At 44.7% G+C, this 14,739-nt stretch overlaps 1 protein-coding gene across 1 annotated transcript; it reads right to left on the bottom strand.

The window, feature by feature from the left end:
* Positions 1-10,610: 10,610 nt before the first annotated feature.
* On the bottom strand, positions 10,611-11,959 carry rgs5b (regulator of G protein signaling 5b). The gene is made up of 5 exons (XM_030114963.1): positions 11,802-11,959; positions 11,617-11,706; positions 11,465-11,526; positions 11,220-11,383; positions 10,611-11,113 (listed from the first exon to the last, which is right to left on the bottom strand). The coding sequence occupies exons 1-5, from the start codon at positions 11,843-11,845 to the stop codon at positions 10,937-10,939; spliced, it is 537 nt and encodes a 178-aa protein (XP_029970823.1). The 5' UTR covers positions 11,846-11,959; the 3' UTR covers positions 10,611-10,936.
* Positions 11,960-14,739: the final 2,780 nt, after the last annotated feature.

Raw genomic sequence — 14,739 nt, 5'->3', positions numbered from 1 at the left:
GTTGATGGTATATTTGGCATCTTTATGAAGAATTAAAGCCTAGAAATATCAGTCAGCGACACCTTGGGGTCCTGAAACTGACACTGGTAAAGAAAAAAACAAACAAAAAACAAACTCTTCAGCCTTCTTTTCATCATTTGAATAAACCATCATCTACCTTTTGACCACATGGGGGCAGCAGAGTCAAACCATCAACACAATGTTGAGCTGTTTTGTTACAGGAGGCCTAAATGATATTTTCTGATCAATAAATTGAATTAAGTCCACATATGAGACCTTATGAATTGGGATTCTTTACCACCAAATGCAGCACCTTAAGCTCAGTCTGAGTCTGATGAGTTTCAGAGCAATTAGGGGCAAAAACAGCAGAAATTTCCCCGAGGAGGACACAGAGGAGAGGCAAACGAGCCGATATTAGACTGAGAGGAGGGTTTCTAGATATTTTCTCTCTAAAACAGCAACCTATTACTGTAGAAAATTAGGTTTATTGATGTCGGTTAAGCCCTGATCAGGCTTCAGTTACACCAAGTTTCCAGCAGGTGACAACAGAACTCTACCACACACACACACACACACACACACACACACACACACACACACACACACACACACACACACACACACACACACACACACACAACAAGCCAAAGTCAAACATTCACTTTAAATGTCAAGTGTGCCTGGTTTGATACTCTTTTTGTTCCTCTTAATGTTTCTGTACAGCTTGTCTCTCACTGACCCTCGGCAGGAACCACTCAGTGTGATTGCTGCAGTCTGGAGGCACAATGAGCCTCCGCCATGCTGCAAACGAACGAACGCCGTCCTCCATCACTCCAGACAGAAACACCAGCCCCCATGTACTCTTCTGATTTTACTTTGTATGCTTGAAGCTACCATTTGTTTATCGGTGCAGTTTCTCACAGAAAATACAGTTAATTGTATCATTTGGATTTCTTGCGGTTTTGCTCAGTCCGCCAGGTTCCTGCAGCACGTGCACTTTTTCTTAAAAGCTAATACAGAGGCTGGCTGCATGAGAGTCACGTGCATCTGATATCGGCCTAGCGGTTCTTGTGATAAAGTGAATTTTATTCAAACGTGAGTCACATGCGGCGCGTCTTCTGATCCGTCTCTCAGTTTCCACCTGCCACGAGAGAAAGAAGGCGGATCTTTATATTTCTGGATGGTCTGACAGACTGTATTTTTTCTGCAGTCTGGACATCCAGAAACAGTTCCCACTTACGTTCCAACCAATTTTCTGTACTTTGCTGTTTAATTAGTCTTTGAAGTGAACAAATCCCCGCTCTGGCTGACACCACTTTCTGTTTCTTTCAGCGATTCTTCGCTCATCCCATTAACATCTGTTTACTCGCCGCATTTCATTTCCAACAGATTAAGTGCTGACAGTATCTGTGTGAAACTGTAATCAGAGAGTATTCAGAGAGGAAATGTGGCTGGGATAATCTGCTGCAGGCCACGACTCACCGGGACTGCTGTTTCATTACAGACTGACCAGAAAGCAGCTGTGAGGAGTCCATCACAGCTATCTTCTATCGATTTATTTACTATTGTATTTTATCTTTTTTTATTTTATTTTATTATTATTTCTTATTGCCATTTTCAACAATAATTTCAAGAGCTTCTGCTGCCAACTCTGACCTTTGCTCTTTTATCTTAAATGCTACAACATGGATCATTGTGAAGGTTGCAAAAATGTAGCTCAGTGTGACAAAGTTTATCTGCCACAAACACTTTTGGTCATTATGGCAGCTAATTAAATAAGGAGAACTAATTAATTGTTTCAGTTTTAATTAAAATTGAAAAAAAAAACCCACCCTCAGCAACTTGGAGTAATTTCAATTGATATCCAGTCCAAATGTGCTTCAAATGACCATCGTCTAATGATTTCCTGTGAAAACAATAACTTAGAATCTTTGGAAATTGGGTCAAAGGCCACAAAGCTCGGAAACGGAGCCGCATGGCGTCTGTGGGCCGCCGTGACTGGGCTCGGTGGAAATCATTGTTGGAAACATATGAACAACAAAAAAAAACGAGAAAAAGACTGAAATCTCAACACTGAAGTGTCACGTGTCCAAACAGGGATTGCATGTCTTGTTGATATCTTAAACCAATCTGGCGCTGGGCCAACAGCCGGACTCCACATCAGCTGCCTTCATTGCTCTTCATGGGGCAATAAACACTCTGCCCGCCGGGTTTATCCAGGCGGCCGACCTTCCGACAGACACAATTACCTTGTCGCTGCGGCGGCCGCTCAGTCATTGCAGCACGCAGTCCCCATTATTTCAGAGAACGTGGCCGACGCGGGAGAGCCTGCGTCACCCGGCTTCCCGAGTCTTCCCGCCGCGGCCTCATGAGGACGCCGTTTTGAAGAACTGATATATGCAGCGCTGAACCGCATAACCCACAGTCAGTCTGCAGAATGTGACAAAATGCATTCAGAATATGGAAAATCCGGGTTGTGTGAGGGCTGGGACGGATACCTACACACCCTCTGAGTCCCCTGTTGCTGAATTCTTCACTGTGAACTTTGAACTGTCAAATGGTTCAGCATTTCATGAGTCTGTGTGATATTTTGAAGAGTTTCCTCCACAAGTTACAGTAAATCTGGACTTAGAGAAGTGCTTTACAAGAGGTATATATAGATTATAAAAGGTACACGCTGCTGTAGAGGAAAACAGGTTAAATTGCTTTCATGCAGGAAGCCAGATGGAAAAAGTCTCATTTTCATTTTCATTTTTATTGTGCTAAATATGAGGAAAAAGGAGAGTTTTTTGTTATAATTGACAGATGCTGTGAGGACAGGAGACAATTTCAAGTGAGAAATCCTGAATATTAATCACAAATTTGGAGAGAAATGTGACACATGCGCGACTGTTCTTCACTGACAGCAGCCAGCAGAGATCGTCTGCCTGGGACTGGATGTGTGTGAGCGGCTGTGAGGACTGTGTGGATCACCAGGGGGGGGCTCTCTCCGAGTCCACTTCTCACCTTGGCGGGGAGCGTCACCAGAAATCAATTCCCAGTTCATTTGAGCGATCGCCTTTATCCTGTGATGAAACGTCTCCATTCAGCGGAGAGCGATCTCTTCCGGGCGGACAATGGCCTCCTCCCTCCAGAGAACACGGCCGCCCGGTCTCGGGCCAGTCGGACGCCCGAGGGAGCTTTCAGTGTGCTGCACAGTCTCTCCACCTGCATCGTCAAAACACCAGGACAGAGCGTCTTCTGAAAAGCGCTCGTCCCTCCTGTGGATTTCGGGGATTTGGAGAATCAATGCCAGGAAGCACTGCGGCTTTCATGGAAGAAGGTTTATGTTATTGTGTTTTTCTTCAACCTGCTACCTGAATAAGCTGCTACCTGATCATGCCTGAGAAAGCCCGGCGAGCTGTTTCTCCATTTTTCCCAGCTCATATTTTAACAGGCCGGACCTTTGTCTTTAATGGACGGAGCAGCACCAGTCAAAGAGTCAAACTCCTCCTTTACGAGCATGTTGTTGCTCAGTTTGATGTTTTGTACATATTTACTCTGTGGCTTTCGCTCGCTTTTAAAAAAGAATCTGCTTAAAAAGGGGAACTTTGATCCCTGCGTGGTCCCGCCTGGACTCGCTCAGCACGATAATACATGACGGCATAAAGCTTTTTCGGGGTTTTATGATTCTCATGTTATTGTTTTCTCGTGAAATCGCATCGAGGAATGCGCCCAGCTCACGCTGAATAAAGGAAGCAGGCCCATAAATGCTGGAAGTGACTGGTTCAGAACTAAACACTGGAAGATTTACTCCTCATGTATTTGACCAATAACTCAAAGTAAAGTTTTCTCTGTCAGCTGTGTTTAGGATCTTCTGAGGAGGATCAGTCCCAAACTTTTCAAGTCTCTTGTCCTAAAACATACTGGAGGCGGATACCTGGCTCCTTTCCAAGGGAAGGTGAACTTTTAACGTACCATGAAGATGCCCCTTCGAAAGCTCCATATTAGGAAATCAAATTAATTAGAAAATTAAAACATCTGATCAGGCCACGGGAAACACAAGCAAGGGGTCACGAATGAGCCGAAACGATGAAAACAGGAACGCCAGCGAACACAGGGTGGGAGAGCTGACGAAGAAATGTTCTGGTGCAGCTTTTAGAAAGCTCTCAGTAATATTAATGTTCCTCTATGAGAACTGCGATGTTTTCTTTCACTGTATAATCAGTTAAAAAGTAGAAAGGAAGGAAAACTACGGTGGTCCAGAAGGGCCAACGCCACAACTTCAACAAGACCTTTTTCCTTTGACTTTATATTTGTTACAGTCTGTGTTACAGATGTAATGGACGTGTTCGTGAGGATTGGTTCATGTTTCCATTTATTTCTTTCCAGTCTTTGAGAAATCGAGACTGTTTAACTGATAATAAAGTCCAAAATCTGCTATTTTAGTAGTTTTTTTTAGTACTAAACTTGTAATCCCTGCATTAGATCCACGTTCCATCCTGTTTCTTTCCAGTGTGGTTTGAACAATCTTTTTAAATTTCACAAAAGCAGCAGCAGTGTACAAACTTCATGAGGAAACATCAAGCTGTAATCTTCCATGAATCTAAGCTTGGAGCAAACACACATCAGCCACCTCTCTGAAGTGAGTCACCAGCATTTTCTGTGTTTACACACTTCCTGCTTCACTGACGTTAGTATAGAACATGGAACAATGCACAGCAGAGCAGGGCCTTAGTGGGACTCAAACCCAGGACCTTCTTGTTGTGAGGTGAGATGGTTGTTCTTCTTGCCTGGAGGGTATTTCTACAAGTAAATATTGATTGATTGGACTCCTCTCAGCTTTTCCACACATGCTTTGCCTCAGACCAAAAAGTTCTTGTTATTTGTTGACAGGGTTGTAAACAGCTGTCAGGACATGAATAAAGGACTGTGATGAATCTGTGTGTCAGGCCTGCAGCTGTCACACCTGCTGACTTGTCTATAACCTTAATTTTCTTAATTATTACAGTAGATTTATTTATAAAATCGCAGTTTTCTTGAATTCAGTCCTGCATTTTCATGTTTTTTTTAAATTTAAAATAGGACTTTGTTCATGATCATGACTAATGGAAAGAGCCATTTAAAGAGAACAGGAAAAAAACAGTCCTCCTCCCTCGGTTTCTTTAAAAATGTCAAATGCCGTCAATCCCTCCGTCATTCTCGTGAAGCCATTTGAAGAAATCAACTCCAAGTCGTTTTATTTGTTGCGGCCTACTTTCTCCTGCTTTGCAAACCAAATCGGGTGTAAATGACTTTGGGCTCTGGCGGTGCGGTTATTAGAGTGAACGGTGGGATGGGACCACTCAGCCCGTTGCCATGGTAACTGCGTCGCCATGACTGCAGCTCTTTTGTTTTCCCGCCGCCACGCCGGGTTCGAGCTCTGCTGGCGACGGCATTAATCACCCGCTCCTGCAGCAAGCGAGCGACGCTGACTCAGAGAAGCGGGTCCCCCGATGAGCAACATCCACGGCGTAACGCGGCTCCGCCCCTCCGGAGCTTCTGAAGGAGTCCACCTCCTCCACATCCAGCAGTGCCCCCCCCCCACCGGAAGGTCTGCAGAAGCGCCTGGGCCCCTCCCAGACCAGCTCATCCAGGTGGGATCAGCCTGACTACAGGATGCTCGGTAAAACCGACGATCCTCCACGTTCAGGAAACTGAGAGCTGGAATCAAACTTGGGTTAATCTTCCGGCTGTTTTCTTTTATTCCTGTTTGTGAAAATCTGTGGTTACAGCCAGCGAGGGATCACTGCTAAACACGAAATTTAGTTAGAATTTTGATTTCTAATGAAGCAGCGGATGGGGTTATTTTGGGTTTTGAAGCTTTTCCATGTGGGGTTTGCATATTTTCCTGTGTGTGTGTGTGTGTGTGTGTGTGTGTGTGTGTGTGTGTGTGTGTGTGTGTGTGTGTGTGTGTGTATGTGTGTGTGTGTGTGTGTGTGTGTGTGTGTCCTGTCCAGCTACTCTGGCTTCCCCACACATTCCAGAGACGTCACTGTAATTTTTCCCCCGGTGTGTGTGTGTGTGTGTGTGTGTGTGTGTGTGATTTAGTGTCTATATTTAACCTGGCCTCCTGGACACCAGGGACTCAATCTTCTCATCGAGATTCTGTTTTTTTTGATTGGCCTGAATGATAATTCATTCAGAGGAACAGTTCCAGCTCCACAGCTCTGCGACTTTATTTTATTTCAGTATTTTCAGCGTCACACTTCAGTCTGTGTTCAAATTGAAAAGATATGGAACAAAAATGAAGAGAAAAAGGGAAAAAAAAGGATGACACACACACACACACACACACTACAGTGGTTTCTAACTGCGACTTCATTTTAAAGAGGAAAAAAATGATTTATATTTTCAATTTTTGGTCAAACAGCCCGATGGGGGAATTGGCTTTGAGGGTTTTGGATGTTTGACCTCCGCTGTGCAGAATGATGAATGGCTTCGACGGTCCGTCTCAGTTTGAGACTGAAGATGTTTCTCTCTGCTCATCTCAAATTATGAGTTTTGAAGTGTTTTCTGTCTGGAAAAAGGATTTCTGATTTCACAATCCTTACATAAGACATCTGTGGTCCAGCAGGCAGGTGAAGAAACCACCGTACCCGTAATCATTTCAAGTTTCAACAACTAGATCAGTGTTCAGTATTAATAAAAGGGTTTTTTATGTGTGTGTTTAAAAAGACACGGAGCTACTTGTTGCTCACCGTCACACCTGCAAGTTACTGGAAGCGTTAAATGTCAGATCTCGTCAGCTGCTCAGGTTCGGATCAGGACTTGCCAAAAGCCCCCGGAGGATTTTCGCTTCTGTGTTTGGGTTTGGCAGCAATTTTCTTCCTGTTTATTGTTTGCCAAAGGAAACTCCTCTACTGTTCTAAACTGTGGTCGAATGATTCCTAAATACAATCTTGAACACATGTTGGATTTTATGGTGTTTGTTTGAACTTCAAATTCCCAGTAGTCTCAAACTGGAGATCTATGACTTATTTTTCTGTCGGGTCTTTTTTCTTTTCAGACGCCTGATATTGAATTACTGCACTCTCCTCAGTCCAACCTAAAAGGATGAAGACCGCCGTCAGACTTAAACTCCTGGGATACAGATTATCAGCATGAATAGAAAGTTTTCTGAGAGCTTCGAGCTTCAGAAAAAGAAATTTTACTTGTAAAGAAGTAGGTGAAACTCATCACTAATTAATTGTGAAATACCAGAATAAACTGTGATATTAACCATGACAGTAGTTGATTCTGGTGTTTTTTTAATCCTCATCTTTTCCTTACACTTCTCCTGACTCAGTAGCACATCAAGGTATTTCTTTACAGTAAAAGTATTGAAATGGACAAAAATGTGTTAAATCACGGTCAGCATCTCCTCCCCTCCATCTGCACGTTGATAAACTGCCATAAACTGATCAGTCACCTATTGATAAGACTAACAACCTGAACTTTATAGACTGCTATCAAATCTCCAGTGACTCTAGCATAAATGTTCTCACACACTCATCCCCTCAGTGTGGATTTGATGGAATTTACTGAATGAAAATGTGGTTAGCAGTTTCCCGGTTCTGGCTTTCAGAGTCGTTTGGTTTCTGCAGAAACAGTTCCAGAGACGAAATACGACATTTGACCACAAATGAAAACTGATGACTTTATAACGTGACTGTGCATTTTAATACAGCGAACCTGCACGCAAAACCGAGAGTCACGAGTTCCTCTTAATGTCACATTCTTGAACTGTGGAAGGAAACTACATTATCCAGATCTGTGAAGTTAGAGGCATCCTTCAGCATGGATTCAAACCAGGGATATTCTCAATGTGAGGCGAGACTGCTCACCAGCTTTTAAAAAATGACCCTGGAGTTCAGTTAAAACTGCTCCAAGGCTCTCGGGCAAACCCGAACATTATTGCTGGTTGTGTGGCGGTTGAGCTGCTGTGCTGGATCGATAGAAACTGTCCAGGCGCAGCTAATGAAACGACGGCCGAGCGCATTGATCTGCACACTGTTCATATCAACAAGATGAATCTCACATAAAGCCTCCAAATACCACTTCAATACCAGTCTTTATGGATGCCCAAAACACAATATTACTGTATTTTTCTTTCCTGTGTGAGGTTTGTGAGCGTTGGGAACAATAATGCAAATATCGACCCATCGTCCCTCACAGCGGCTTCGGTTTGGAGATCAGCGCATTCACTCAACTGTCTGAGGAACATTTAAGGAACCAGAGTTAATATTAAAGGCAAGAAAAATAAAAAAAGACAAAATAACTGCAAATTTGACAGCGTGCTCAGTGTTGGTGTCATTTTCTCGTATAAAACAGCAGCCAGCAGTTCAGTCAGCTGCTGGAATGAAGCTTCCGCTGGCCAGCAGGGCCGAAGCTGACAGAGTCACCATTCACCAGAGAAAAAGATGAAGTCCTGGAACAACGGCGTCAGATTCACCCAAAAAATGTGATTCACCTGTAAACTCCTTTGTTCGCCATCTGCTTGCTGTTAAGCACGTCTCAGAAGAATGCTCTGTTTAGAGACACTTTTTCCAGCCTGGATTCAGTCAGGAAGAACCGGCCCAGCTGATCGCTTCCTCCCTGGAGTCCAGGATGTTACATTTAGTATTTCTAACATGAACCAGACGGTTGCGTGTCATTATTTTGGGTTTCCTCTTCTTCTACTTAAATCATGTGATTATTTTGGTTTCTGTTGATGTCAGATTTTTGGAAGGTCTCCAAACTACACCTCCGGCGATTATCCAGAAAACTGGCGAAGTCTGAGCACGCCCTGCCCACCCACTGCCAGCCACACCTCGCCAGGTCTCCACACGCTCCGCTTCAGCAGCTTCTGGCCTCAGATTGCTTAAATTAGACATGAATCATGAGCATCTATCCAAACATAGAGGGAAATAAAACCTGCAATTAATGACACCGTGGCACACACCGGGAACGGCAGCTGATGCAGCAAAAGGCTAAAAGTCGGAGTTTCGGTTTGCGGAGCCAAAGAACAATTTTGTGTTTCTATACAGAATCTAAATTAGAGCAATTTGAGGCTCAGACGAGAGCTTTTCATCACTCCTGGCTGAAGATGACAGCAGGAACCGGGGATGGAGTGGAGAGGCCGAGCGGCCTGTCAGGGCGCCGTTAATGGCTTCAGCCTGTCCTCTTTACAGGACCAGTGTTTGAACAGCAGTCGTTTGTAGCGGCGGGAGTGCGTAGGATGGCGAGTAGCGAGGCGAGGAGCAAGGAGGCGGCAGTGATGGATGGCTGGGAGAATAAAGGAGAGGGGGGGGGGTGACTCACCGGCAGAGTAGTAAACAAACCCGCCTGTGGTGAGCGCTGAGGCCCGTGGCGCCCGGTCCTCACCTTCAAACGCTCCACAGAAGCATCGGCACACCTGACCTGACCGGCTGGCTCTTCTTCTATTCCCTCTGGCAAACAGTCATCCTCAAAGGAAGCTCAGTCCTGAGAGGAAAAGTTCAAACATCCAGAAAACATTCTCTCTGTAAAACCTGCATACTGGCTTTGAAATTATACAACACTACAGTACGAACTGTGATTTTCAGCACTTCTGAGCTCATCTGATTCTCTTCATTATGAGGAAATCTGACCTGAGACACTGCTGCTGATGAGAGGAGGCCTGTTTCATGTTTTAAAGAGGTAACATGCTATTAACATGCAGCTTATTGTTTTTTCTCAAGCATTTAGTTTTAGTCGTATCAGCCTTGTTCAGTGAGTTGTCTTGGTTTCTGTTGTGTTTGTAAAACTAATTGTAGAGTAATAATTCATGAAATCACGACCACAGTAATAGAGGTTTGGACAATCTGTAAATATTAGTTCTTTGCTCAGCTGCTCTTCTCTTTGGACTCCTGGATCAAAGTCCTGTATTATCTCTTCTTCCATTTTCTTTACAAACTTCCTTCAGTATTTTTATGCTTGAATTTGTGTGTGTGTGTGTTTTCTGCAGGATGTAAAAACTCTAAACTTCTGAATAAATTAGCCTCCGTTGTGTCTACTTTCTTTACATCAGTGATGAAAATAAGCTAAAACTGTTCAACCAGAAGAACTACATCAACTTTTAACTTTCCAAAAAGAATCTTCTAATATTTTTGCTCCAATTTGTGAAAAGTGTTTCCAGACCCCCCCTTTTTTTTTTTTACAGCAGATTTCTGCTGTTTGACTGAAAAACTTCACGGTAGAGCATAAAGGGGGAATGACAGCGGGGCCCACTCTGAATCAGTGAGGAGAATCTTTCTGATGCGACTTCAAGATCTACTGGAAAACCCTCACAGAGTTCCGCTGATGCTGTTTCCCATAAAGCACGAGGACCGTCAGTGTTTCCCACACACTCCTCATCGCTTCCACTGCAGGCCGGAGAGTCACCGGTCACCTGGGTGTGAAGCACTGCAGGGTAAGACACGCATGAGCCAGCCCTCAACAGCTCATCCTTTAGAAATACATAAATACATCCTCCGTGCAACAATGTTCTCACCTTTATTTATGGCATATATGCACACACACGCACACACTGCATTCTTCAGAGTGAAAACACAAGTTTTTAATGACAGTCGTAATGCGTTGACAAAATAGACATTAATTTATAATAAATAAAGAATAAATAGGAAGGAGCGGCGGCTCCTGAGCGTCTCTTTGCTTCCTGTCGCCTTGCTGCGGCGGCGGCCGTCGTCCAGACGTCTTTACAGCTCATGTTTCAGAGGCAGTCTCTGCCTGCAGCTCCAGTCTCTGTCTCACAGCTGGGTGTCTCCTCCTCCTCCTCCTCCTCCTCCACTCCGGCTCCTCTGGTCTCTGAAAATCCTCCACAGCTCGGAGTGGAGCTCCTCAGGCCGAGGTTTGGTTCTGTCTGAACTCTTCCAGTCTCCGTTGTGCTTCTTTGAGCGAGCGTCCCTTTGCCGGGTCGGGGGTGCGTGTCCGTCTTCTCCTAGCCTCTCTGGGCCTTCCTGCTCATCTCCAGGTACGTTGAGGATTTGAGGAAGCGGGGGTAGCAGTCTTTCTCCATCAGAGTGTAGATTTTCGCCTGGGCCAGATCGAAGCAGGACTGGGTTGGCTCCTGCAGGTTCTCCTGGGTGATGGCTTTAGTCACATGGTCTAGGTTCACCTGGAGACGGAGCAGAGGAGACGTTACTTTCAGCATCGACATTGAACAGCAGGGTGAGAGAAGACCGCTTGATTCTCTGTAGTCCAGTGAATTCTCTGACTGTTACCTCTCGCGGCGCGTCCGAGCCGATGAACTCGTCGTAAATCTTCTTTGCCTTGGCGGCCAGCTTTGAGGGTTTCGTGGACCTGTAGTCCTCGCAGGCCAGGTAGAAAGCGATGTTCTCCTCACTGAACTCCGACACCAGGAAGGCTCTGAACAGGCACAGTCCGTCTGGAGGAAGAAGCAGCAGTCAGCATCGCCGCCCAGCTTCGGCTCAGGTTCGCTCAGCGCCAAGCGGACGGCCAGACTTACTTTGGCTGGACAGCAGCTTGTCAAACGACTCCTTCCACTTGAGAGGCTCGCTGACATTCAGCCTGCAGAAACAGGGGAAATCACACCGTCAGGAAAACCCAGAAACATCACCAGAACACTCTGCGAAATCAAATCCCAGAGGTGAGACTTACTTCAGTTTGTCGCTTTTCTTCGCCTGAGCCGTGATGCTGTGATCCGACTTCTGCAGTAAACTTCCGAACAGAGCCTTCAGCTCCTTCGCCCTGAGAAGAACAACACGACACGAGTTAGAGACAGAGATCCAGCCACCTGTAGCCCCCCCCCGGCTAACAGCTCTCTGCCCTCCACAGCGGCTCACCTCTCCAGACAGGTGATGGGCAGCGAATCCAGTCCTCGACACATGATGAGATGTTTTCCTGCTTTCTGCCAGAAAATAGATCCAGAGATTTACTCGAGCGTGCTCGCAGAGCCGGAGGCTTCCTTGCTGTGAGTGAGTGAGTGCGGAGCGCCCAGCTGGTCTGCGGTCTGTGTGGGAGAGCGGCTCTTTATAGGGAGGTCCTCTGCGTCGTCACGCCTCCCGGCCAATGGCGTGAGCCGTGTGGGAGGATGAGGAGACTCCTCCAGACGACTTCCTCGCTGCAGGCCGGCGTGTGTGATGAACGCTCGCTGAATACGGTCAATTAGGGCGTGTGAAAGCAAGTGTGTGCGTGCTTCAAGGCTTTCAGCGCCGGAGCACAAATCTTTGCAAAGTACGGGAACTCCCTGACGTGGAAACATTGAGCTTCTTAATGGAGGCTGGTGGGTCAATTAACTTTTAAATCAAATGTGATGCCTGTTGGTGAACGTGCCCAAACGGATGGTTTAGCAGACAGAATCATAACATCCTGTGGGGAAAAGTGATGTAGATAATTATGAACTCGTCTAAAAATACATCCTGGTTCATGTTTTAAAAGTGAGGGGAAAGAAAACATCTACTGATAAAATGATTTTCAACAACTGCTTTATTATAACTATATGACTGATCTATATTTATGATGATATGATTAACATTTAATTGTTGTAACTGGTTGAGGTGGACTTATTTTAACTATTTTTAAACATTTCTTCTGTTTTTTGGCCATATAGAATCAGTCATATATCTATTTTCAGAAATAAAGATCTGAGAAATAAATAAAGAACAAAAGCTACTGTTTTTCAGGTAAATGAGATAAGATCTGTAAGAATGTTTATTAAAACTAACCCATGCTCTAAATTCACAGTAAATAAAGTGTTTAGCTTTCTCACTGCTCTGACAGTTTGTATTTCAACTTCTTCTCAAATGCCTAAAACTAATGTATGCCGCTGCATATCTGCTGTTTGACAAGAGATTTCTGAGATTTCTGTCCTGCTGTCTGCTTTTGTTCCTGCACTTGTTTTGTGTCTCGATCAGTTTTGTTTCCCTCGTGTCTGATTCTCTCTTATTCCAGAGTTTTATGCATTGATTCGAGTCCTTCATGGTTTTAGTCTTTAGTCCTTTTAACAGCTCTGAGTCTTGTCTTTGTTACCTGTGATGTCTGTTATTTACCTGTTATGTCCCTTAAAGTCGTTACTATCTGGATTTTGTTCTTTTGGATTTTGACACAGGCTTTTGTCTCAGTTTTCTGTCGGATTTCTTCTAATAATGATCGTTTTAATTGCTCATCTGGGTTGTGTGTCCCGGCATCAGTCTTGCTCTTTGTCTGTCTTTGTTTTCGTTTTTACTTGCTTGAAGAAAATAGGATGTCTGATTGTTCTGCGCTTGAAGTTGAGCCACACTTGTGGGGAATGTTCTGCTGCCGTCTCATCAAACCAAATCCACACAATCTCAGTGGAGCAAATTAGCTGAGTGTTAAACTCTCGGTAAACAAACGCGGCACAGAGAACATCAGCTAAATGACGCCGGAGCTCAGAATTAAAAATGAAAACACAATGTAACACTTGGGAAATGAATAGACACTGAAATCAAATAAGTATTATAGTGAGTAATTAAATTCCATTTCTGACACTTCTCATTACTATACATTTCTTTAATAGAAATATAATAAAGATTGGATTTGTTCCTCACAGGTGAAGCAGTAATAACGTGTGTTTGAACTGTTCTGAGTTCTGAGTTTGCATCGTCACTGTCTGGACTGTCAATCTGGGGCTTTGTTTCCTGTCACTGCAGGACCGCATAAAGCTGCCTGTGCCTATATATAACCTCCGGGCCGAGAAGACGATTGTTTCTTGAGGCTATATTTGGACTGAGCAGCGAGGTGGCTAATGGTAAGATCCGCTAACAGGCCGCTTCTCACTGACTCACGAAATGCTCAGGAAGACCAGCGAGCCGGAAGGAGACGCAGAAAACTCGTTGGAAATGCCTGAGCCGACTTCCTCTGCCTGCACGCCCGAACAATACTTTCCTTTTCGGCTTCGCCGCCGGACGCTCAGCTGCTGGAGTCAGCGGCAGGTCACCGACAGAAACCTGAAATTACGAGCTTCTTCCAGCTAATGAGGCCTGCGTAACGGAGAGGAAGTCCCTGCAGAGGCATGTTTAAATATGGCATCCTATAGCTTCGAGGCAGAGACTACAGAGAGTCATAAATCACCAGGAGGGGAGCATTTAGCACATGCTGTTGCAGAGTTACATACTTCACTGAAGGTATTATCATCCACTCCACTCGGTGGCTGCAATACGAAGCAGGCCCGTCCGAATCCCGTTTTGTAAGAAGCTGAAATAGAAACAGATCGGAGTGGCTCTGAGAGAAGACTCAGACTCATCGTGGTGTTTAAAAATGGTGAAAGGAGCAATGAGAAAACCAGAGCATGAACAGAGATCAGGTCAGGACCGTCTCACTTTATTTTGGGAAAGTTAATATTTTAAGAAATGTCTCCATCTCTTCCTGTTTCTTCCAAACTAAAGCCGGTGTGTTTTACTGTAATGTCACTCTCTGGATAAATCATTCTGTTGGCTAAGCTTTGTGAAAATGATCAGGCTTGGTGAAAAGATTGTTGAGTCTTTTACAGACATTACTGGAGAATAACTTAAAAATTCAAACATTTTGTGGAGCCCAGTATCTGATGTTGATCCATTTTCTGGTGAAAGCCCTGTGACAGTGTAATTCAGACTGATTTCAAAGATCTCAGAACACGTCCTCCTTTCATTGCAAATTCCAAAAAAAGAAAATGAAATGAGTAGCCTACTCCGTCAGAACCCTGCTGTACCAGCGGCAGCTTGAGGTTTAGGTGGTGCCGACCCCATCAGCTCCGGTCTGCACCAATATTCATATAAGAGTGAG

This window comes from Salarias fasciatus, chromosome 18, assembly GCF_902148845.1.
Source record: "Salarias fasciatus chromosome 18, fSalaFa1.1, whole genome shotgun sequence".
Taxonomy (NCBI): Eukaryota; Metazoa; Chordata; class Actinopteri; order Blenniiformes; family Blenniidae; genus Salarias; species Salarias fasciatus.
The sequence above is the reverse complement of the archived record's forward strand: the minus strand, read 5'-3'. Positions and strand labels throughout refer to the sequence as shown.